This window comes from Fusarium pseudograminearum, chromosome 1 (assembly GCF_000303195.2).
Source record: "Fusarium pseudograminearum CS3096 chromosome 1, whole genome shotgun sequence".
NCBI classification, from domain to species: domain Eukaryota; kingdom Fungi; phylum Ascomycota; class Sordariomycetes; order Hypocreales; family Nectriaceae; genus Fusarium; species Fusarium pseudograminearum.
In genome coordinates, this window is record NC_031951.1 from 5,341,786 (window position 1) to 5,366,525 (window position 24,740).

At 50.0% G+C, this 24,740-nt stretch overlaps 5 protein-coding genes across 5 annotated transcripts, besides 3 other annotated features; 3 read left to right on the forward strand and 2 right to left on the reverse strand.

Annotated features, from left to right (window-relative positions):
- Window positions 1-2,338: 2,338 nt before the first annotated feature.
- FPSE_09753 (uncharacterized protein) lies at window positions 2,339-4,483 on the forward strand (the record flags this gene model as incomplete). The annotated part of the gene is made up of 5 exons (XM_009262870.1): window positions 2,339-2,385; window positions 2,444-2,453; window positions 2,509-3,438; window positions 3,492-3,602; window positions 3,650-4,483. The coding sequence occupies 5 exons, from the start codon at window positions 2,339-2,341 to the stop codon at window positions 4,481-4,483; spliced, it is 1,932 nt and encodes a 643-aa protein (XP_009261145.1).
- A 2-nt stretch (window positions 4,484-4,485) lies between these two features.
- Window positions 4,486-4,505: a microsatellite.
- A 2,240-nt stretch (window positions 4,506-6,745) lies between these two features.
- FPSE_09752 (uncharacterized protein) lies at window positions 6,746-9,863 on the forward strand (the record flags this gene model as incomplete). The annotated part of the gene is made up of 2 exons (XM_009262869.1): window positions 6,746-6,861; window positions 7,034-9,863. The coding sequence occupies 2 exons, from the start codon at window positions 6,746-6,748 to the stop codon at window positions 9,861-9,863; spliced, it is 2,946 nt and encodes a 981-aa protein (XP_009261144.1).
- A 496-nt stretch (window positions 9,864-10,359) lies between these two features.
- FPSE_09751 (uncharacterized protein) lies at window positions 10,360-11,184 on the reverse strand (the record flags this gene model as incomplete). The annotated part of the gene is made up of 1 exon (XM_009262868.1): window positions 10,360-11,184. The coding sequence occupies one exon, from the start codon at window positions 11,182-11,184 to the stop codon at window positions 10,360-10,362; it is 825 nt and encodes a 274-aa protein (XP_009261143.1).
- A 511-nt stretch (window positions 11,185-11,695) lies between these two features.
- FPSE_09750 (uncharacterized protein) lies at window positions 11,696-13,228 on the forward strand (the record flags this gene model as incomplete). Its single annotated transcript, XM_009262867.1, has 3 exons — window positions 11,696-11,873; window positions 11,934-12,542; window positions 12,594-13,228. The coding sequence occupies 3 exons, from the start codon at window positions 11,696-11,698 to the stop codon at window positions 13,226-13,228; spliced, it is 1,422 nt and encodes a 473-aa protein (XP_009261142.1).
- An 897-nt stretch (window positions 13,229-14,125) lies between these two features.
- FPSE_09749 (uncharacterized protein) lies at window positions 14,126-18,040 on the reverse strand (the record flags this gene model as incomplete). The annotated part of the gene is made up of 2 exons (XM_009262866.1): window positions 14,126-17,561; window positions 17,718-18,040. The coding sequence occupies 2 exons, from the start codon at window positions 18,038-18,040 to the stop codon at window positions 14,126-14,128; spliced, it is 3,759 nt and encodes a 1,252-aa protein (XP_009261141.1).
- Window positions 18,041-18,767: 727 nt separating this feature from the next.
- Window positions 18,768-18,804: a microsatellite.
- A 79-nt stretch (window positions 18,805-18,883) lies between these two features.
- Window positions 18,884-18,903: a microsatellite.
- Between the last annotated feature and the right edge of the window lie 5,837 nt (window positions 18,904-24,740).

Here is a 24,740-nt window from a genome sequence, read left to right on the forward strand (position 1 = left end):
AAATAAATAGCCTAAAGAGCATAATCTAAGTAGCATAAGCTGATCTAATAATTTTGTCTCTTATGCTTCTAGCAGCCAATTTTTCTGATACCCTGAGGGTTGACCTCCCAAATACTGCATGGATGTTCGACAGCTGTGGCTCCATGCAGCTGTAGCTTCAAGGGGAGCTGTAACCTACCTGTGGCCTGCCAAGAACCGTTAGGTTCTCAAGGGTTCTGCAACGTTAGCCGCATGCCGGTGGTTTAGTAAGTGCCACAAGCTGGACCAAAGCTTTTGCGGTCTCGTGGTCGAAGACTTGTGCTTCACGATCGGTCGCTGCAGTTGGAGCTTTGTTCATTGTCATTCGGTTCCACTGATATTAAAATAAATCATCGACGGCAGGATACGAACATGTAGTGTCGTATCTGTACGCCCAACCGTTGTAACATTGGATTGCTCTTTATCCCTAGTTTTGGAGCACTGTCGATCAATGGGCATGATTCAGGGTCTCTGAACTCTATTTTACCCATCCATCGAGTTTGCTGTTCCTGGATAGCTGTGTAGGCGAATGGCCGGATTCAACCCAGTATTTCCTATTCTGCCATCGAACCACGCGTGCATGCGGGGATGCTGATCCTTTGCTTGATCTCCATGAGAATTCCATTGTCAAAAAGGACGAAGATCTCTGACCGATACGACCATGGCATTGAATGGAGGAAGCGGGAAGGGGTTGCGGCGTCCGGCAAAGCACGCGAGGGGCGGGCAATGGCTTAATGAATTAGCCAGGTTTTCTGTTTGCCGCACCTGTCAGAGCGAGTTGCCCGTCACCATCGGAATCTAGTGGCAGATGTTGCAAGTCTAAATGCGCTGGATTGGCATTGGCAGTCTCATTACCCCGGATTTTCCAGCCCACCGGGGAAAAAGAATGCCAGGGCCAGGAGTTTGCCGCCTTGAGAATCCTGTGTGAGGCTGCAGGGACACGAGGAGTTTGAGTTTGAATCGTCGAATGCAGATGGTGAGGGTGTCATTGAAGCCGTTCTCCTCTATTCCGTAGATTCTAGAACTCTGCAAGGCGAGTTTTAGGTGGCGCCGCTTGACAGGAGGGTCAAGGAAAATCAGTCAGTCACCTGCTAACTCGGGGAGCGGGGGTGGACTTGCCCAAGCTGTGTTACCCCGAGTCACACTGTGCCGACACTGTTTTATGGGGGACCAGATGGCATATAAGCACAGTAGGAATTCCTCGGCTCCTATTCCCCCGGACTCCTCATCCACTATAAACCGTTATAAAGAATTACCTGCTAGCGGTAGGAGTTTTGAACTGCTAAGAACGCCAATGTTGGAGTGTAAGACTTGACAAGAATCAGTAAGCACAAGAGTAGTTCATGACAAACACGAATTGCTCATGCTCCAGTAGGTAGTCAAATTTTCAATGGACTCGGACAGGCCCCTGTACTCATCCATCCCATGGGCCCATCTGCCATCCCATCCCCATCCCTATCCCTACTATCCCCATCACTCTCTCGGTAGGCGAAAGTTGCATTTCTAGGCCTGTTCCAAGTCAACTGTAGCGCCCGTAACCCCGCAAGCTAGCAAAGGTAACGTCCAGAGTTGGGAAAGTGTCTCGGCATGGGCCAGGGATCCATGGAAAAGTCGTGGATGCTCAAAGATCACGATGGTGTGTAGTGACAGAATTAGACTGACAAGGCATGGACTAAGGTAAGGTCCTTCTGCTGCTGGTAGTGATAGACCGAACCATGACGCCCCGGGGACGCACGAGGCATCAATTTTTGTTCCCTTGCCAGCTCTTTTCTCTCTCGTCTCCCCCCCTCTTGACCCTGATCTTGATTCTTGACCTTGACTCTTGTTCACAACCATTATCGTCATTTTTCAACTTGAATCAAATATCGCTATTGACCCTTCCACCTCCGCAATCAATTCTTTCCCCCAGATCCTCGGCTTCTTGTGGACATTATTTCCCCTCTTCCTCCCCACACTGACGCAGATCATCTATTCGATATCGATACTGTTTCACTTCTTCGACAACTGCTTTCTTCGGCATATCAAATATTATATCAGAAATCTCTTGCGTTGGGATTGTGACACGACTGCAATACTCGTACCACTTTATCGCCATCCTCAAGGCGCATGCAGCATCAGCATTATCCCCGGTAGATGGAAACCGCATGATTTACGTTGTGATCCTTTGATCATCTATATTCGCCACCATATATAGCTGTCGCGATGTTGCTGTATACCAGACTTGCACCACCAAAGGTCCCTAAGAAGCGCTCGCGCGCAGGTACGTCGAATTCTGTTTGTTCTAGAAACATTCTGTTACACCTATGGCGTTTTATTATGGATGGCTGACCTCGAGGTTGTTTGCTGTCGCACAGGATGTAGCTATTGGTAAGTCTATGGAACAACCTATCCCTGTCTCAATACATTGACTAACACCGCATTGCAGCAAGGAAAAGGTACACAGTTCATCCAAAGCATGCCGTTGGTATCATACTGACTCGTTTTCTGTAGAAAAAGAAATGTGACGAAATTCGACCTGCATGCGCTCGATGCCAGGAACGTGGCCAGGAGTGCGTGTATGAGCCTGTCCGACCTCGCCAGAGGCGCAAGCGTGACTCGATTGCTCCCTGCTCACCTTTCGATACCAATTCCTCTTCCGGTTCAGACAGGGCGACTCAGACTTTAGATGCCCAGATCTCATCAGAATGGAACGACGATGCGAACGATAGATCAGCCGACGAAGACTCCGATGAAGCCCCCGCCAGTACAGAGGCACCAACACTCAACACATCTCTTGTCAACCGTACTGCAAGCAAACACAGAGTCAACTCCTTCGACTGGAGCCCTACGGACCTCCCGTTGATTTCTCCTCTTGATTCAGTCGAGTTTCAATTGCCACCGTTCGATGAACCAAAGTTCCTCGTGGAACATATTGAGAACGAAGAGGAGGATGTGGAAGAAATTGTTCGCCGGGAGTCGATTAGCATTAACATCCCCACGACAACTTATGCCGGTACCTATGCGCCTGCGTTTGCAAACGCCTCGCCATCTCTCGCTATGATTGCACCCGTTCCAACGCCATCTCCTCGACTCGAGTTTTGCTCCCCGATGTTTTCAGAATTCTCTGAGCGCACCAACCGACGCGCCCTTGTGGACCATTTCTGCAATGTTCTATCCCATCTCATCGTGTTCCGGGAAGAGGGCGGAAACCCTTTCCAGCAACTCGTTCTTCCCCTGTGCCACGAGAGCCAGCCTGTTAGCAATGCTGTCTATGCCCTTGCAAGCGCTCATCTCGAATATCGCGGGGTTGAGAACGCCGAGAAGAGCGTTTTCTTCCATAACAAGGCCATTCAAGGTCTCGCACGGTTAATTCAGAAGGGGCCAAGCGCGAATCGAAATGAACTGCTGGCTGCCATTATGCTTCTGGTGTATTATGAAGTGGTGAGTAAATGAACGCAACTTTCTCCATCGCAACTTATCTGACATTATACTAGTTGGTTCAAAAAGGTCGATCCAATATTGTCGATGGTCATCTCAAGGGTGCGATGACTATCATGAGCAACAATGGGACAGCCACCGACCCAACAGGCGTCTTTTTAGAGCGGGTGAGTACCTATTGGATTTTTCACGAGCAATCACTGACCCCGTATAGGCATTCCGATTTTATGATGTGATCGCAGCGCTGTCTTTCGGTACTGCTCCTCTTTCTAGTGCTCCAGGCACCAACTACCTGGCACCATTTCCTCCTCTCGACTCTGGTGGTGCTACATCTCCCCTCAATAGCGTTGATACTCTGCTTGGCATGGCCACTTCTCTATGGCCTATTATCCACCGACTCTCTAACCTTTTAGCCCTGAAAGACCAACTTGACGTTGCAGTTGCGAACGCAGAGGTTTCAAAGGTGGCAGTCCTCAGAACGGAATTTGAGACGTCAGCAACAGCCATCGAAACCGCTCTGGAAGATTGGCACCCTGTGCTCCCCGAAAATTCTGTCCTGAATCAGAATCCTGAGGAACTGAGTCCTGAACAGTCGACTGAAAGGAGCCGACTACAAAGTATTCTCAGCAACGCCTTGTCCTACCGCCATTCTGCTTTCGTCTATCTTTACCGCACCATATATAGCTACCCACGCCGACATCCACTTGTACAACGTCATGCGCACATCAGTCTTAGTCATTGTGTTGGAACTGTCAGCAATACCGGTCCCATGAGCGCCCTTCTCTGGCCATTATTTGTTGCGGCTTGCGAGGCAACTACTCTTTCTGATCGCGACCTGGCACGCCAGACATTCATTGCCATCAACCGCCGGCAAGGCATGACAAATATTGACCGTGCATGGACTATTGTTCAGGAAGTTTGGAGGAGAGCCGACAAGACTGACATGATGCAACAACAAGAGGAGGCAATGATGATGGGTGTTAGAAGTGGAGGTGATCTCTGGCGAAGAGTCAGTGCAGATATGGGCGTGACTATCGTTTTTGGATAACGAGAAGAAGAAGAAGAAGAAGGCGCATGACTGGAATGACGGCAGCGGATTGGCGATACCCATTCAGCAATTATACAGCTGAAAACATCTAAGGAGTTGAAAAGCGATGGGAAGCGGAGCGGTAATGCATTATTCAGGAAGGTCAGGAGCACTGCCCGGCGTTGATTTGTTGAGGTTGGTAATCTGCAAATTGTTTTTGGGTCTGACTACCTATTTGAAGGCGTGATTAACTATATTAACTTTATGTATATATGAAGCGCTGGAGTTGTCTTGATGAATGAATATTGAATTCACCCTGAACACTCTATCTCAGATAGCTTGGCCATTGGCGCAGTGTTTGTTTAGTGGATCTTAACACGACTCGCCACTGATATTCGACAGATCGAAGGGTCCATTTCCTATAATGGTGATGAGGCAGGCGGTGCATAATGATCTGCATAGACATGGGATGTTTGACGTTGAGCCACAGGTTGGTGAAGCTTGGAATAAGGCATTCTTACACGAGGAAGAACAATTGGAATGGATGAATGGAAGGTCAATTAGTAAAGTTATCACTATAAATCGCTCCCCCGCATTCTAATCAAAGCCCGTTACTCCGGTTCACTCGGCTTCCAATGTCCATTCGGCTTGTGTGGTTACCTTGGTAGTTGCAGGGTGACTGTCTGGCTGGATCATGGGATTGACAACTGTCTAGCGCCGTGGGGTACGCTTCAGCCTCTAAAAGATGAAACAATCGATACATAATGTTTCTAGAAACTGTGACGTATTTGTCACATTGTGTTGGTTGATATCAAACCTATGATGCGCGACAAAGTGAAGATGGCCTAAAATCACCACATTGAAAATGTCTGTGTGGCAGCCTGTATGCATTTCGGTGTTTTATGTGCGAGATGCATCATGTTAACAGAGAAGCTTCAAGTAACTAGACAAGGGTATCGCAATCCTGTTGGTCACTTGATCTACGACAATCCCGACAACCTAGACTAATAAGGGGGCTGAACGAGGCGGTTGGCGGGCCGTAACGTTTGGCTTTTGCATTGCTTTGCAACGGCTAATGAAAGGGGGGAAAGGAAGTTTTGGAAAAAGGTAAAGAAGGATGAGTTGATGGTGGAGGAGGATTGGATGAGATGAATTGTTAGGAAAAGGCGAGTGAGAGGGAGAGAAAAGAGGAGAGGGATCAAGGCTAATAAACATTGCCACTGGGATGGATCATAAATGTGACGATGTTTCGTTCCTCTTTGGTTGTGCCCGGTTTTGTTGACTTTTTGGTTGATTGTATTGGTCTTTACTTTAATGAGACACGCAACGTCTTTTTATTTCTATTTCTACCACAGCACGAGTATACTACTAAGTAATCTGTGTATGTGCGTCTCTTGGTACGTGCCATAGCTTCTAATTATCATCTCTTATACGGATAGCTTGGTCACTTGAGCTCTCGAGTTCTTCCTCTCTCCACATGAGCAGCATCTTTACCCCACTTGCCTAAACACCACCATCTCCATCCCCAGACCTGACTCCGTTGCTCGTCGTCCACTTTCTTCTTGGCTGAGCAGAAGGAAGCCAACTTCAACCCACAACCCTTTTACTTTCCCCCCTCAAATTCTCAATCTATTCTCTTTTAAGTAATCTCTAATAATTCCTCACTTCCCTTCGTCATCTCTCTCTCAACGTCCCAAACATTGCGACTCTCGCCTATCGTCTCTCCATCCCTATTCCTACTCTCCTGAGAGCCCAATCCGAAATCCCTGCTTACTACCTCTCAGCCTAAGGAACTGTCACTGTTGGTTTCATGTTCCTGGTTCTCTTCACACGACCAATCCTGAACATGCCACTAGGCCGTTGATGCACTCCCTCCCGTCTACCCTTAGCGCTTTAGTCGAAAGTAGCAGTAGCATCCTCGCTTCAACCCTTTTTTTCTTCTAAACTCTTTTCCTCGGAGCTTACGAACCAAACAAGATCGCAATCTCTCTTGTCGCATAGCATCCCTTGCAGCCTATTCCCCGAGGTTGCATCAACCACCTCGCCACCTGCTGCATACAGCATTCGCCCAACACAAACAAGCCACACTCTGCACCAGGCCCAGAAAGACGCCGAACCCCGCTGGTCAGCTTGTTGCTCGTTCGTCATCGTCCTTCGCATGTTTATATCTCTGTCCTCTGTTGTCCAACCTTGCGCCAAGCTCCTAGACTAGACGTTCAATCTCGCCATCCGCTTCTGCGCCCACTTCCGCAACTCTGAAGGAAGCATCACCATGTTTTAGCCATGAGCACCCAGACCAACACATCGGACTCGGTTCCGCCGCCACCGCCGCCGCGTCCGATTCGCTTCGTTCACAATCAAGGACAACCACCTTCCAAGCGGCGTCGAATAAATGCTGCGTAAGTGTTTTCCCGGTCTACTGTACTTGTCCCTGGCTGTGACACAGCACTAGTCGCACGACTCCAGATCTACAATCTACTTGAAGTAGCCAACACGACTCTCGTGTTGCCTGCGGATCCTGAATCATCACTATCAAGCCAGTTGTGAGGTGCTAACTCCTTTGCGGTTCAGGTGTTTGACCTGTCGGAAGCGCAAGACGAGGTGCGCCGGCGAACGACCCGTTTGCTCCACCTGCACCAAGAACGGTCACCGATGTCTGGGATACCCCGAGGAAATAAAGAGAGAAGAAATTGAGAGGCTGCCACTGGATAGGACTGGTCACGACCACGACGAACACGAACATCACAACTACCACGATGAAGAAATCAAAGTTGAGAAGGGTCCTGTGCAGGTCCAGCGCACACCCGACGCACCCACTCCCCATGTGGCTTTGGAGGCTACAATGTCGCTCGCAAACATGATGGACTCAAAGCACGACACGACAGATACACCCAGTGCGCCCTCGCACAACAGCCATCACCACTCGTCAGTCCCCGCGCAGAATACGCCCTCTCCTACAGCTGTGCGCAAATCCGAGCGACATCGCGTCCCGTATTTCCGATACTTTGGTCCAACTGCTATTGTTCCTGGATTCAAGCAAATGGTGGTATCTGTGCGCGATCGCCGGCGCTCAACGGCTGGTTCCATGGCTGGGACGTCGCCTCTATCAATACATAGCGGACCACAGGGAAGCAGCTCAGTTGTTAGTGAGGCGATCGCCGAGGAACTGCCCACTTACGACCCGAACGACCCGGCCCCAGTTCACCCCTTGATCATCAGTCTCATCAACACTTTCTTTACGCAGATGGGTTCCAGTTACCCATTTCTTCGACAAACCAAGTTTTTGCGCATGGTCAAGGAAAAGCGGGTTGAGCCTATACTCGTCGACTCGATATGCGCTTTATCAGCAAGGTTCTCCGATTCTCCGTCCCTCACTAACGGAAACGACAAGATGCCAAGAATGGAACGGGGCTTAGTGTTCGCGCAAAGAGCTCGACAAGCCACTGTTGATACATTCCCATGTCCAACTGTTGGTGCTGTGCAAGCTTGTCTGCTGATGGCATACGAAGGCTTTGGAGCGGGTCAAGACAGCGCACTTTGGATGTACCTCGGCCTGGCTATTCGTATGGCTGTTGACTTGGGCTTGCAAAAGGAAGTTGGCGTACAGTACCATGGCGAAAAAGATGCATTATACTCCCAGAACTGGGGGCGTCAGCCTGTTGATGAAGACTCGGAGGCAAAGGCAGGCGAATCAAGTCATTTGAATCCTCAAGAGCAAAAGGAACTCGTCCAAGAGCGAATGGATACATTCTGGGCGGTCTTTGTCCTCGATCGTGTCATCTCATCAGGAACGGGTCGACCTGTTACATTTCGAGACGATGACTTGGAACTATCAATCCCGGAACCTTTTATCGACCCAGCTACGAATTGGCCGGCGCCATATCCCATTTTCCTGCAGATTATCCATCTTTATGGACGCGTCTGCGACGTCTTGAACAAAGTCCGTAATGCGCAGGATCTCACCAAGGACACATGGGACAAGCTTGGTGAGATGGAGCATGAGTTGACAAGACTCTACAAGAACTGGGACTGGCGTTTGCAATTTAACGTGAGCAACTTCAAGGCGTATCTGGGAACAGGTCAAGGCACCACATTTATTCTTCTACACTTTTGGTTCCACGCTCTCTTCATTATTCTCCACCAGCCAACTCTCCTCACGCCCTTTGCTGAGCTACGCACCGAGCTTCAGCTCCTACCAGACAGTCGCGAGCTCAGTATGAGCAGCGCAAAGACAATTTGCGATATTCTGTCCTTTGCAGATTTGATCGACCCCAAGAGTTTCATCGGAAACCCTTTTACTTGCCAGCCGATTTACATTGCTGCTTGCGCCTTCGTAATGGAGTCGAGTGCCAATGCGTCCAGCTCACCTTCGAGAGCCAGCTCTCCTCCTGGCGCCCAACACACTGCCCCAACGGGCAACAAATCTCGCGACGCAAAATCTTCAAGACATTCCCTGCTGGCATCGGCAGCTAATCAGAACTATCAAAAATGCTTCAATTCACTACAACAGATTGAAATGTACTGGGGCGGTGCTACATATATTATCACTGCTCTAGACCAAAGAGCCAAGGGAATCTGGGATTGTGAGACCTACACGGCAGAAGAATACGAAAGTACGAAAGTACCTCGTAGAGGTAGCAACGGAGCATTGAACAACCCATTCCCCAAGTTTGAGAACAAGGCATCGCCAAGATTATCCGGGCCTCCTATAGCCTGGACCCTGGCAGGAACAGCCAATTCACCAAACTCGAGCCTGACACTCATGTATCAAAATCGGGATTCGCCAGCTCAGACTGGATCGCATACGTCGCAGCCACAACGAGCACCGAGCACGCCTCCAGGCAACATGATCTTTGATCCTATCCGGCAAAGTCTACCAGATTCGACAAACATGCTTGCTCCCGCTTATCCTCAACCTAACATATCGGCTGTGAGACAGTCGCGTCCCACTGTTCCCCGTCGAACTTCGAATCTTTCGGCAACAAGTACCCAGACAAGACCTCACGTTCAATTTGATGGTGTACCCGAGGGCAGCGAGAGCCATGACTTCTACACCGGACCTAGGTTTCCAGCCACAAGCCAACCCACTACTGGATTTGATGCATATAGCGTCTCGCCCCCAACAGCGATAGCAGAGAACGGTGTAACTCCAGCTACTACACTCTCAGGAGCCAATCACATGTACTTCGGTCACGGCCAGAACAACTTCCCTTACACCATGCCATGGGTGAATTCGATGGGGAGCATGGACGGTATCACTTTTGACAGCCAGGATATCGATATTGCTGCTCTGGGGCTACAGCAATCAGATATGATGGGCCCTTGGTTGGATTATTTCCCTTCGGATGTGCTGGGCTTGCTAGAGCAACAACATCCGCACATGGGTCAGGGTGGTCACTGATTTCATTGTCTGGTCCATCATTGACTCGAGCATTATGTCTGTTCTCATTGTATAGACCATATCATGAGATACTTGCGAGGCGTCCATATGGTACATGCATGGGTTTGGCGTTTATCATTGGAGCAACAAAATAGGGCTGTTATACCCCTTGAGATTTCCCGCGTTCGAGTTTGGCGCAAGCAGGTGTACGGAAAGTGGATTTGGATTTATGAATTGTTTTTCTATATACGAATGTGTTATATATGAGGGGGTTTACTTATAAACTAGAGATAATGTAGGGGTGGTGGCTTTAAGACGACACATTCTGAGATGGGTAGAGAAAACGGCGGCGTTCAAGCGCAGCCACGAAAACACCATATAAAAATTGAAAATTTAATAATGATAACACTACAAGATATTTCGACATAACTCGCGGTGATTTTATAGCATTGTGTTGATGATATTTCATGTTTAAATATGCTTACATTTGTCTGGGTATATACAATGCAAAAATGTCCTACAGCTTTGCTTTGACATCCTTCAACCACTGCTCGTACCAAACTTTTCCAAACTCCTTCCTCTCTCCCTCCATCGCCTGCGCATCGTCAAACCTCTGCTCATGCGCTTCCATAGACGGGCCCTTCATGAACTCGACCAGACCCGCATACATCTCCATCTTGAGCACGCCGTACACGCCCGACTTGCTCTTGTCGATGAGCTCCTTCTCTTTGATGAAGCGGAGAAGGTCTTCGACACCTTTCGGCGCGATATCGTCGGCGATACCGGCTGCTACAGCGTCCTCGCCTGAGAAGCGCTTAGCTTCAAGAACAAGGCTGCGGTAGGTCGCGTGGGAGTACTTGACGCGGAACAGAGCTGACATGGCAGGCTTGAGAGGCGCACCAAATATAAGCTCGTTAAGACAGAGGAAGCCGCGTGGAGAGGGAGCAAGACGGTAATCTTGAGCTGTAGCAAGCATGAGACCGCCTGCAAAGGCGTGGCCGTTCATGAGAGCCACTGTAGGCATGGGGTAAGTCAAGAAGCGGTTCCAGACATTGTACAGCAAATGCCAGAAACCCTCGGTAGCAACAGCATGTTCAAGATCAAGGCCATTGCTGTAGAACTTTTGAATCCCAGACGTTGTTGCTACAACACCGTGAGGATATCCAAACTCGATGATGTCCAGCGCGTTGAGAAAGGCGTTGAGGACAGGCGTTGTGAGACGGTTGTCGGGAGGTGATACGAGGGTGAGGAGGTAGACTCTTGGTGAGGGTTCAGTGCAGGTGAGGGTACCGCCTGGATGAGCGCCGCACTGCGCGATGGGGAGAGTGAAAAGAGTAGACATTTTTGAGTGATACAGGTGAGATTATGATGAGAGGTAGTAAAGGTGGTAGGCAGGTATAGATGGGTATAAGTAAGAGAGGCGTGGGGACCTCGGCTCAGTTGGGGTAGAGTGACCCATCCCTGGATCTGACATTGAATCTCGGCATGAGATTTCTATCATATGATGGACGACTAACCTGACATATTGACACTATTAAGCGGTGAGTATTTATAAAATATATGGATTATATCACTGCTCATTCATCTTGCTTTTGGTTCTATCCACTATTGTCTCTATATGCTGTCTCTCCCTCCAACTTGCATGTGAACAATTAAAGATTCTTCTATCTGGGGTAAAAAAAGATACGTACCTCATGATAGAATAGACCGGCCCCACTTCCCATGACAGCCACGTACCTTCCTTCTTCTATGCCCCACGCTAGCTCCAGCTTTCATTTCAACTCCAAAAACTCCCCCCACCAAAGGACAAAATATCCTCCCTAATAGCAACCCAGAACCTCAAGAGCGCAATCATGGCTCCAGACGCCAAAGATAAAGGCTCAATCGTCTTCTTCCACCCTGATCTTGGTATCGGCGGTGCAGAGCGTCTTGTTGTAGACGCTGCTGTCGGTCTTCAGGAGCGAGGTCATCGCGTGGTGATATTTACGAACCACTGCGATCCTAAGCATTGCTTTGATGAATGTCGTGATGGTACATATTCCTCCCTGGTTAATTTATGGTATAATCGTGCTAATAAAATCTTGTTAATAGGAACTCTTGATGTCCGTGTTCGTGGCCACTGGCTCATCCCCATGTCCATCCTCTCCCGCCTCACAATCCTCTGCGCCATCCTCCGTCATGTCCACCTCCTCATCCACATAGCTCTCACCGGCGAGCTACACGACCTAAATCCGCGCGCTTTTATCGTTGATCAACTATCCGCCGGCCTTCCTCTCATGCGCTACATCGCCCCCGACAGCCCAATCCTCTTCTACTGCCATTTCCCCGACCTTCTGCTTGCGCAGGGTCGCGAATCTGCCCTGAAGCGCCTGTATCGTCGCCCGTTCGATTGGCTTGAAGAATGGACCATGGGTTTCGCGAGCGCCGTGGCAGTGAACTCGGGTTTCACAAAGGGTGTTGTGAACCAGACGTGGCCCAATCTCAAGAAGCGCACCGACACCAAGGTGGTGTATCCTTGTGTCGACACTGGGGTCAAGGAGAAGGAGGATGCTGGTAATGATGGGGATATTCCTTTCAAGGGTGAGAAGATTATCTTGAGTATCAACCGTTTTGAGAGAAAGAAGGATATTGGACTTGCGATCAAGGCTTTCGCTGCCATTCCTGAAGCTGAGCGCAAGGGCTGTCGCCTCATCCTAGCAGGTAAACTACATACAAGTCCTATTATTTACAGCGATACTAATTAATGCATAGGCGGATACGATCCTCGAGTTTCTGAAAACGTCCAATACCATGCCGAATTGGAAGCCCTCGCCTCCTCCCACGGTCTCGAGCATCTCACTACCAAGACTCTCATCACCGCCCTATCCGCGCCCACATCTGTCCCGGTCCTCTTCCTCCTCTCGATCCCCAACTCTCTCAAAGCTACACTTCTTCGTTCCGCACGTGTTCTTCTCTATACACCCAAAAACGAGCATTTTGGCATCGTTCCCCTCGAAGCCATGCTTGCTCGGACACCTGTTCTTGCCGCCAACTCGGGCGGTCCTGTCGAGACGATCGTGGACGGCGAAACAGGTTGGCTGCGATCGCCGGACGCTGTGGATGAGTGGGCCAAGGTCGTGCGTCTTGCGCTGGAACTTGGTGATGATCAGATCAAGTCTATGGGAGATAGAAGTGAAGCGAGAGTCAAGGATATGTTTGGACGGGCGCAGATGGCCAGCCGATTCGACGAAATTTTGGATGACATTGTTGAAAAAAAGGCTTCATCCTCCATACGCACTGTCGTCAATATTGTAGCGGTTTTTGGTCTAGGTCTTTTGGGTTTCGTAGCTTCAGCACTTATTGCTCGTATGGGAAAGCAAGCTGAGCCATCGGAATTTTCAGTTTAATTAAAAGGGGAGATGGATCAATATAATCCAGGATTTCGAATTGGAATACAAACTTCTATCTACTGTGCTGCCTGTAATATATCTTCACTTTCAATATCATGATCACATGTAACAAAGCCAATCAATATTGGACTTTAGGAATCACAATACACCATCAAATGATCACGTCGCAATCAAGATTCGGCAGATTCAAGCAGCTATTATTATCGGTGTCTTGTGCTCAACACTCGACACATATCCTCGATAGAAAGAATATGTCCAACAAGACAAGCAACATGTTTCGTCCTTATATCTATGTAAATGCACCAGAGCCATTTTGACTCGCCCCAACAGGCCAGGTGTGTGACCCCAGCATGAGAAACACAAGAAAAATGCTCTGTGCTCCTCCTCTTTCGCTTTCTCCGGTATGTAAACAATGTGTCCGTGTACAGGACTGGCTTCCAGCAGCACGGGTACGTTCTGGGTCTCTGCCTCGGTTGAATATATGCCTTCATCTCTTATATCATCTCCAGTCATTCCGTCTCATAACCCATCATTATGCTCATTTCCTCATCCATCAACTCTCATCCCGCCCAGAAGCAACGTCCCATCCCAAAACAACGCGGTGCGAAATGTTTAGCAAATGTGCCACCCTATGGTATGCTATAAACAGCAATGCAGTAGAAATCCCTCTTTGGGACTGAACAATGGTCTAACAATAAGAAAAACACCTTATGTGATCCCAGGCCCTGTACATACAACAGGGACCTAATGCTTGAAAATATATCTCCAGACAGCTGATAATGCAACTCAACCCATGACAAAAAAGACTCGATGCACATTTAGCATCGGGCAAAAGTATTTGAAAAGAGAAATGAAAAGAACTTGGTAAATGTTGCCACGAAACGGGGAAGGGTATCATGGTTCATAGGGCGACGTCCCCTCGTCACCATATGTAGAGGTCGGCACCTTCTTGGCAGTTTCGGTGCTTGCGATGCTGATGTTGGTATCGCGTCTCTTTGGAGGATAGCCCGCTGCAGGTCGCTGCGTGCTTTGTGTTGGCTTCTTCTTTGGGGCCATCACAAGTATGTCTTCATCATCGCTTCCATCGTCGTACTCATACTCGTCCTCTACAGGTCGAGCGACAGGGGTACTTGTGATGGAGTCTCGAGCACCGCCCTCAAGATGTACAGCAAGAGAGCCGCTGTCCATGGCAGAATGGTTACCATAGATCTGATTGATAGGAAAGCCATTAGGCTCCTTGTCAAACGCCGGTGGCGTCAAGCTATCGGTAGTCTCGAGCAATTGGGGGTGAGCGCTGACAATGCCTGGCCTGCAGAGAAGCTCTGCTTCCATATCGGCCGAAACAGAGCTGGCGCCGCTGAGCAGAGCCGGCAAAGAGGGGTCGGACTGGAATGCCAGCATTCGCTCCGACGTGCTGGCAGTTGAAGGCAGCGCTGAAACGGGGCTGGTGACTTCGCTTGGACTGGTTGAAGGTGTGGTGGCCAAAGCCTCCATAGAATCCACGCTTGAAGACTTGGTAGTGGGCATGGTTTCGGCGCGAGGAAGAGGCTCATCTCGATCCCATTCCTCCTCAATAGGCGAGGGTGGGCAGGAGAAGCTGATGTGTTCTGAATGGGGGCGGTCGCATCTTCGCATGCAAAGCTCTTCTGAATAGCGAGTAGGCGACGTTCTGGTGATGGGTGCACTGTCCATCCTCTGAAGAGATCGAGGTCTCGTCTTGGTGACCGTATGCGCGTCAGTAGCATAGGTAGTATCTGAATGGCTATGGCGATGCCCAGCAGCCGCGCCAGCAAGTGATGATGAGAGTAGAGATGCTTCGAGCCGTCTTTGATGCGACATCTTGCCCATGTCAACAGACTTGACAGGCTGTCGTCCATGGCGAGAGGGTATCTGAACATTTCCGGGGACGACTGTAGTGTTTACACCCACCCTGGCCTCAGCACGCTTGTCGGAAGTAGAGAAAAGCCCACGGTCGACAGATTTTGATCGAGAGCTTTCATCCATCGAGTCCATAGGGTCCATGTCAAACGTCTTACGGATGGTCTCAGCCCCTGAGTCCTCCTGTGAATCGGCATGACTAGCGAAGCTTGGGGTTGTGGGTGTGGTTTGAGAAATGGGGGCGGTAGGGCCAAAGTGTAGGAAGTGATATGTAGTCTTGGCATATCCTTGGCTGTGTGCGTGGCGATGAAATGGCCACAAGGAAGCTGCCGATATAGACTTTTCGGGTTCGCGGTAAGACTCACTCTCACTATGAGCATGGACATGACCACGAGAAACGCCAGCCTCAGGAAGTACGGTGGCCAACGGATCGTAGATGACAGATTCAGGCTGAGGGGTGACAGTCGTGCTGACAGAAAGAGGATGTTCGGGTGCAGAATCACGCATCGCATTTGCAAAGTAGTCGTCTGGGCGGAGGCTCTTGCGTCGGTGGTCACGATATTGTTGGCCAGGAGTCGGTGGTCCATTGTTGCACATGCTGACACTATCGCCGGCGGAGCTAGCGGCACTACTGTTGGCTCGATGTCGCGTTTTGCTATCACTTCTTTCCACGAGGGGGTGCATTACCTTGCCAACAGCTTTCTTAACGACTGAGCGAGCACGCTCCAGAAAGGTAAGAGGGACGACGGCGGAAGACATTTCCCGCTCGTCAACTTGAATCTTGCGACCAGATGAAGGCCGAGCGGGGTCAGTGTCATCGAGCCAGCCGATGGGGTTCGCCATATCATGAACGACCCATGGGTGTCGCTTGATGTCTCGAAGTCGGATACGCTTTTCCGGGTTCTTGGTGAGCATCTGTCGTAGAAGATCAATAAGGAGGTTGTCGACTTCCTCATAAACCAGATCATTGTCGTCACGGTAGGGGTGGGTGTTTTGTCGCTTGTAAAGGGATGTAGCAGCGGGTGAGGTGGAAGGATGAACGGGCATCAAGCGGCGCTTGGGGATGTAAACCTCTTCGGTGGCAATCTTTCGGAACATCTGGAACTCGTCTTCAGCAAGGAAGGGAATTCGGGCATAGATCAGGCAGTAAAGAGTCACACCGAGAGACCAAACGTCGATTTGTTCGGAAACTCTTGGCTGTTCGGTATCCAAGTCGGTGTAGCACAACTCGGGAGCGAAGAAGGCGGGTGTTCCAACTGTCTTGGCGAGTTCAAGATCATCATCAAAGTCCTTAGCCTCGGACTCTGACACAGTGTCGTCAAATTCACCGTCACGGATAGGTCGGCCAAAGTAGGAGACGCCAAAATCAGAGATCTTGACGCGGTGTTCCTTACTCCATAGAAGATTGGCCGGCTTAATATCACGGTGAACAACGCCTTGGTAGTGAAGATACTCCAACCCAAGCACTGTATCCCTGAAGGTTGAGCGAGCCTGGTCGAAAGTGAAGCATGGAACGTAAGAAAAGTCGTCCGTGAAGGGGTCAAGTTGTTGAGGGTTGAAGTCGAGGGATGACATGTGAGAAATAATTGAGTCGGCCATACTAGGGGAGCGGCCGCGGAAGCCCTCGTCGACGTAGGGACCATACATAGTACCATCCAGAGCGGTGCTAGAGGTTGGGTTCGATCGAAGACCCAGGGGCGTTTCCACATCATCTTCCCAGTTGATGAATTCATCGGGGTCTTCCACGGCGCGGGTGGACGAAACGATAGAGCGTGATCGGGAATGTCTCCTGGACTCCTCGCGCGATGTCTGTCGAGAAGTAGGTCGGGACGGTGGGCTACCACTCATGGCGAAGTCTTGCATGGAGGACATGCGACTTCCCAGACTGCTGCCAGGCTCGTCTGCTCCACCGTTTTCGAAACTCCAATTCATCTGGCCCGGGTACTTTTGGGCCATCTTGGCTCGCTTCAATGTCTTGACAGCCTGTCGGTGCTCAAGCAGCTGTTCGTAGCGATCCTCTTCGGGGGTAGGGAGCTCGCCTCGCATCTCGCGTTCTATGCGTCGTCGTTCGTAAAGACAGATGTGAGGGAGGCCCTTCTTTCGCCATACGACTTCTCCGAGTTCTACATGTTCGAGGACCATGTAAATCTTCTTGAGTTCGGGGTCATCGATGACTTCGAGGAGGGCAACTACGTTGGGGTGGCGGATCTTTTTCAAAATGGCAATCTCCTTTTTCGTCTTGTCTTGGGGAGACTTTGCCGTGACCTTTCCGAGACGTCGCTTCTTGGAGAACCGTGGAATAATCTTGATGGCAACGTTTTCGCCTGTCTCGAGGTTCCGGGCCAGCTTGACTTTGCCGTGCATGCCGCGGCCAATTTCTTCGATCACTTCATATTGGTTGATGAGTTTCCGGCCTGTAGCGGTATCTGAATCAATGAGCGCCTTGTGTGTCCTATTGACAAATCAGTTAGTGTCTGAAAAGTGTAACGGCTGGTGCACGCCACGGCCATTTCCCCCGCCATAGGCGAGAAAAGCCGATTGGAAGCGGGACGAATGAAGCCACAGAGTGCTATGAGACTGTATCTCCATGACAATTTATAATGCTTACTCTCTGACTTTGTGCATCTGCAAAGGATGCAATAGTGGACTCTGCGCATAATTGGGTGGCGTATTATTCTCGGAAACGGATGTGACGAGGTTTTGTCGAGAGGCCGATGGGCTGAAGAGGCCTGGAGAAGACATGGGTGTGCTGTTTGCCGTCCTTAAAGGCATAGGCATAGAGGCTGAGGAGGGGAGATAGGTATGCAGCGGCGGGGTGCCCCGGTTCGTCGACGAGAGGGAGGCGGACGACTGTTGCTGCGAGAGTGACTTGTGGTGATGGCGGTGTGAGTTGTGGTGATGATTGTTGTGGTAGTACTGTGAGGAATCCATGGTTGGAGAGATGGTTGTAGCGGCCGTGGTCGCCTCGACATGCTGGAGGGGATCGGAGACTCGCAATGGCGGGCCTTGAGAGGTTGGAGTCACGACGGACGTGAAAGCAGATCGATCTATAGTACCATTGTCGCGTATGTAAAAGGCAGCGAAGATCGAGTTCAATGAATCGGGGTCGGACAAACAAAACAAGTAGGAGATGAAGTGAAGTGAGGTGCGAGAGATTTGGTGAGCAAAGGCAAAGTTGAGATGGAGGCTAGTCTAGTTAATAGTGAAATAGGATGGGATGGACAAAACAGTAAAAGCAAGTGGAGCGGTGCAATAAGAGAGAACAGGTCTTATGTTTTTGGGGGGGTGGATTTTTTTAGTTGGTGTTGGACCAGGCCCAGGACCAGGACCCAGTTGGTGATGATGGAGGTGGGTGCAAGTAGGAAAAGCACAGTGTCCGTGTCATTTTCTTTGAATTGAGTGTGGTTCGTAGTGGCGACCATGAGGGTGAACGGCCAGTGGCTACAACCACATTTCGAATTGATAGCGGTACCGATCGGGTAAGTCTCTACCGTGTGAGAACTGGAGGCTCTAGCTAGAGGTCTGTGCTTGGACCCATGGCGCCATGCTTCCCTTTCTGCTCTCTCGCACTCAGTCTCTCTCATCAACCCTGGTCAAGAGAGACCTACTATCTGTTAGGCACACGACCCTTGATCATGCAGATTCCACACCCTTCATCCCTCTCTTGTCCTCTCCTCTCCTCTCCTCTCCTCTCCACCTCGCTCAAGAATCTCCTCCCACCGTTCAGCGTCACCAGAATACAACACACATGTGTCCGTTCCGTTTTCGCTCAATCCGACCGACCGACCGACCGAGCTTTCCTTTCGTTGTCCCCAGCAGAAAAGAAGTTTTTATTGCCAGCACAACAACTTGATAAACCGCGCATTTACCTACTAGTCTACGTAGCTGGTTGATTATTTTAATGCGCAGCCTAACGCTTGACTTCAGGTATCTATCTATCGCCTCACCTACATGTCCACCGTCTTTGCTCGACAGACCAAGTCTGTTCAGGTACAGCAAGGGTGTATGGGAACACTAGCGACACTCCCTCGACCGCCATTCTCACTCTTTCTGTGACGCTGATGTTGCTTCTGCTGGGCTGCGGAGTGGACCGGCCGCCTTCAAGGATCCGGCCCCTGCTCGTTCACCCACCCGATCCGTTCCTCAGTCATGTCGTTTCGTTACATGTCTTGATCGTCGCTGCTACGGCTGTCGTGTTAACCTTGTTCGCCAAAAAGCATAGATGAGGTTATCTTGAAACTCATCTCGAATGGGCTCGTCATGCGATACAATCTTTCGTGGTCGAACCACCACTAGCCAGAAGCGAAACTCTGGGCACGCTTGACCGGCAGGGAATAAGCCAAGCGAACACAGCATTGAGCATCTCCTGGCCTGCTCCGAAGGGTCTTGGCAACGCTTGGGCTTGCCGTGAGAGCAGAAGAGCCTCGGGCTTGACGATTTGCAGTGTGCTCTGCAGATAGAGTGACACCGTACAGAGATTGACATTGAGTAAAAAAAACCCCGGTTTGTTCAATCAGATCCCTGGAATACTGCGACTCGATGGGTATTGTACAGTATTATGTACAGTATGCTAACGAGCGATAATAATCTCGGAGATACCTTGTATGATTGAACTGAATTGTGATGGTGGTGGTGATGCTCACTCTCGACTACCTTGCATCTGTCAACACTCGAAACACAAATCGAGAAATGATATATCCGTCATCCATGCTCGTGGTCCTACGCCGTCGTCGATAGCTGACGCAATGGAGACAGCCCAGAGACTCGAAGGCAGGGCCTGCAATCTGTTGCGGGTCAAAAGTGCGGGAGGCGGTGATGCTGTAGAAGAAGTGGATTCTTCAAGATACCCAAGCCGTCCGTATCGCATAACCCTGATTCGTACTGTAACGTTGTGCTTCTCAGTGCGCTACAGGCGCATGTTGTCCCGAGGATGTGCTAAATGAAGTCCGGACGTACCGTATGCCTACCAAGCGCAAACCGTACGTACTTGTACCAGTGGTGCCGGTGGAGCAGCGTTTCGCTGGGGACAAAAGTTAAGTTTATGGTACCTTACCTTACCAGGTCATGATGCATCAATCCAGCTGTCGAAGCCTTGGAACGATCCATGGTTCATTGGACGTTTCGAGGCAATTCCTCGAGCACATCACTTCGGCTGTTGTGTTTGCGTTACAAGGTGTCCAGATCATCATGATCCTGAAGATCACCAAGTCCACCTCAAGTCCCAACTGCAAATGGATGAATGGCGTCGATAAGATAACAACAGCGAGGAACCAATTGATGGAGGGATGAGCAATCATGACAAGGAGCCAATGGTAGTTTACCATTTCACCTTTCCATGTGTCTGCGAATCCTCAACTCATCAGATTCGCTCGCGTTGGGGTTCGGTGGCTTGCTAGGCCTTGTCGTGTCTCTGGGGCTAGACCCATCCGCTGGGGACACCAGGTTGCCCCCCTGTCCCAGCTACGATAAGATCCACATCTGTGAATGCAGGTTCTTTTTTTTCTATCTCATTTGCTTGCTTTTTCTTTGCACTTTCAGCTCCATGCCTTGGATAAGGAACCTGAACACTCTAGTTTTAGCCATGTCTTGCGTTGTATTTCGATAGCCAACAGGCTACATGAAACTCTAAAAGCCTCGTTTCAGAGGTTCAACGGAAGTTGTCCATGTTGTACGGCATCACCTCACAACAAAAGCCGGCCGGCGTTTTCCTACCACGCCGCCGCCCTAGACGCCGTCTGCGTCACGGCTGCAGGCCCAAATGGAAGCCAGTCTGATTCAGGTTCCTCCCTCTGTACTGCAAGGATACGACCCCAAGTCAAAATGTTTTTGTCTATATTCGTACACTCGTACATGGCTGGCTGGCACATCGTGGCAAGGCGAACTGAGGTTCTACGCAAACGGGCGATGCTCGCGTGCCAACTGAAGTCTCAGTCGGAAACGCTGGACTCTTGTTATCGCAGTGACCCTGAATGGTGGTTGATCATGACGAACAAGACAAACTGACTGTGATTAGATAGATTTGGGATAATTGTGCATAATTGTGCTACATCGTGCAGCGGTTGAATGACATGGGGTTGTCAAGATTATCAATATGGCCGGAGATAGACTTCGTTCTAGTAGACACAACGACGAACTAGCAAATTCGCTGTGTCGATCAGAATCGGCAATTCTTAGCTGCCCTTTTTTTTTATTTCCAACTTCCGGGCTAAAGGCATCCTGTTTGAATCATGTTATCTCTAAATCACATGCATTCCTTTGGAGTTTTGGACGCATTGTTGGGACTGAAACCTAGTATCTGCTGTAGGTTGGATTATACATACGAAATGAACCAATGCTTCATCGGTATTTGCTGTTTGATCTATTGGTAAATGACTCGCTACGGTGGTTTCTCCGTCGGTTTTACTTCCGTACTGACATGTCAAGGTGCTCGCTTGCTTTCTGATCCCAGTGTTTTAGCGTCTTCGTCTTTGACTGCTCTTTGCTCTATCTGCATGTAAATGCACAAGGCCGGCATTCGGCCCCCGCTCGTCGTTCCTCCACGTTTTATGGTCATTGCATTGGTATTTTCCCGACTTTCTTTCACCAGGGGATCAATACTGCAGTAGTGAATGGCTTAGTAGGTAGGTATCTAGACAAGTCTAATGAGACCTCCACTGCGGCTCAATCACTAAATGAAAACATCATGATGAGGGTCGTACTATGTAGTTGAATCACATCCATGATGTCGTTGCTATTATCCCAGAGTAATACTACCGAGAAACAGGCACCTAATTCCCGCAGGATTTGCTAAGGACCCCTTCCTTCCTCTTCCTCTTCCTCTTCCTTGCTTGCTTTTTTCCAACTGCGACTGCGACTGCAACTGCGACCGTACCGTACCTGACCTATAGAGCTACCTGCCCTGTTGCCGCAGCTGCACTGCACCTTCCCCCGCCACACTACGGAAGTCTGCATCCACTTCCAATCCTCTGCTGTGGGTTCATTGAGCTCTTTCCCCATGCTCGATTTCGCAGTCTCGACATCTCGAACATCAGGCATCATCACAACACCGCCCAAAGGCCCAATCTAGCACAACCTCATTCCCAGAATACAGCCCACTGGTGTCGCTAGCATGGGCAAGAATGCACACCGCGGTCCCTTTTGGGACATCCAAGCGCCAGTCACGCCCAATATCACTTGACCGTGACATCGAGCTAGTGATTTAATCACCACCAGCATCCGCCACGGTCAAGACGCAGCCAACATACAAGACATCGAAAGGGATCTGGACCGCCAAGACTTGCACCATGAAGAAAAAGAATCAATCCCAACTGGACACCGATAAGAAACCGACATATCGGCGAGATACTAGTACACCGGCTCCTGACTGGCTTAGACTGATGCATTTCAGGAAGCACCATATCTAATGTCTCACAACGCCATGATCACAGAAGCAGGGGTCTTAATAGGCAAATCTCTTCGCGCATGGAGCTCTCTGGGCCTCTTTTCCCATCCTCAAGCTGCTCGCTCCTAGCTCCAATGAGCACTCCTGCCAAACCGCCTTTGCCCAGATCTAGCCCGGCATAGCACCCTCTTTTGGAGGTATCAACATACCAGGAACATCTACCTCCAGGGTCAGGCTATCTGCGAAAACCACGAGGTGTGGGCAGGCATCTCATCTAATATCACCGGCAATTATACTGCCATCCAACATAGGACCACTTCTTGTCAAAGCTGCAGTCTCAGTGGCAACCAGAGAGGGCCCTGTTCAAATCCAAGATCCTTTGGGTCAAGTGTTATTCATTGGGTAATTTCCCCCGTGAGAAGAAGAGACAAACTGCTGCATGGAATGAGACAGGGGCGAGCTGGAGAGCTTTCAAGTCAAGGGAGCTTGTGGCTCCGACGCTAGAGCACTCTCACAACCACCAAAGGCTTCAACACCGGCCCGGCTCGGACGATGAGCGGAGCACCGAGCGGGCCTGCCCTTGGGGTAGAAGCTGGGCAATGGAACACGATCAAGGGTTCGTCACCAGCATGACAGGGGGTCGAGACAGGGGACGCAACTACGTACTACATATTCAGCCTCTATATTCCTGCTGCTATCGTCGTTGTCATAAAACGACTAAGACAATATCAGCAGCGCCCTACCTACACCCATAGGCCTGGACAATTAACGTCGTATGTGACGTTGAGTTACTCTCATGCCTATTGGCTGGGTCTTAACCAAGTGCCAGCCCCATAGTGAGGTCACTTCTCGTGACTTGACTACCGACGCCGTTAAGCGATCACAAACCACTGTTGCGTTACTTGCAGCGCTCTTCGGGTTGTTATGGTATGTCGCGGCCCATGAGATGACGCTGCAGACGCCCATGGTGGTCTCGATGCCGTTGGACTCTGCGCTGCATGGCCTGACAAGGGTGATACTTGAAAGTTTATGTGCAGAGATGCGACGATAATGCAACTGCACGATCTGTTTACATATTCAACTCTCCAAGTAGGAGGATTGCATCAATGCCAATCGGCATCATATCGCACATTCTCTGACACAATTCGGTGTTACTCACCCACGGCTAAACTCCGAGCATGCACCTGGATTGAGGCACAGATTAACTTCAAGTTTGCGCTGTCGCTTTATTGCGTTTCTTGTGAGATTAAGTATCAAAGATGCTTCATCTCAACAGCAGGACAGCAGGTCATTAGTGCGAGATGAACTGACGACAGTGGGGTCGTCCGCTTTGACGATACCTCCTAGAGTATAGCCTGGTCTGCCCGCACCCATCATCCCTGTCCAACAACCGTGCGTCTGTCGTTCCGTCCCATCATAGCCGAGGCCACGGACCAGCTCTTGTTCCCGTCAATTGCAGTTGGAAGCATCGTCTGATAATCTCCATTACTGCAGACAATCATTCAACGGTACTTTGAGGAGACAAGAGAGCTAAGAATATCCATGCAACTCCAGCCGTCATATCTTCTGATACAACCCCAAGAAACCCAAACTACCAATCGGCTGGTCCCTCGGTGGTAACACATGCTGTTCTTTGACATTTCCCATCCAAAACACTCGCTACGCCATGCTGTGCAATGCCACAGCTGCATTACAGCGCCTCAAGTTCCTGCATCCAACGTGGCGGCTGTTAACTGATCTGAACCTTGCTATCGCAAAAGCCGCGCGAGATCGGTGGGCGAATGATCCAGCTCCAAGTCATGTCAGGCCTGATCCTCACTGCATTGCATGGCACTTCACACCGCAAGGGTTCTGCGGCTGGCTTCGTCGCGTTTTGTCTTGTCCTTCTTGCTCTTTTCCCTCAAGGCAACCTCAATTGCGAAGAATTAAGCGGGCTTAACGCTACAAAAATACAAAGTCGTCAAGACAGCACACCTCTAATGACGTAGGAATTGCCAAGGGAGTGCCATTACTCAGAAGTCATAGACCGCCTCATAAAGAGGTTCTGCCAGATAAAGAACTGTCGATTGTCGTTGGCCCGCGGGAGACCCAATCTACCGTATTCCTTACTCTACGTTGTACCTGGAAATTCTGTCCCGCCCTAGTGGGTAGCAGAAAAGTTGGCCTCCTAAGTCTTAGGGTATAAAAATAAGTAGTCTAAGAAGCTTAGTCTAAGAGCCATAAGATGTCCTAATAATTTTGTCTCTTATG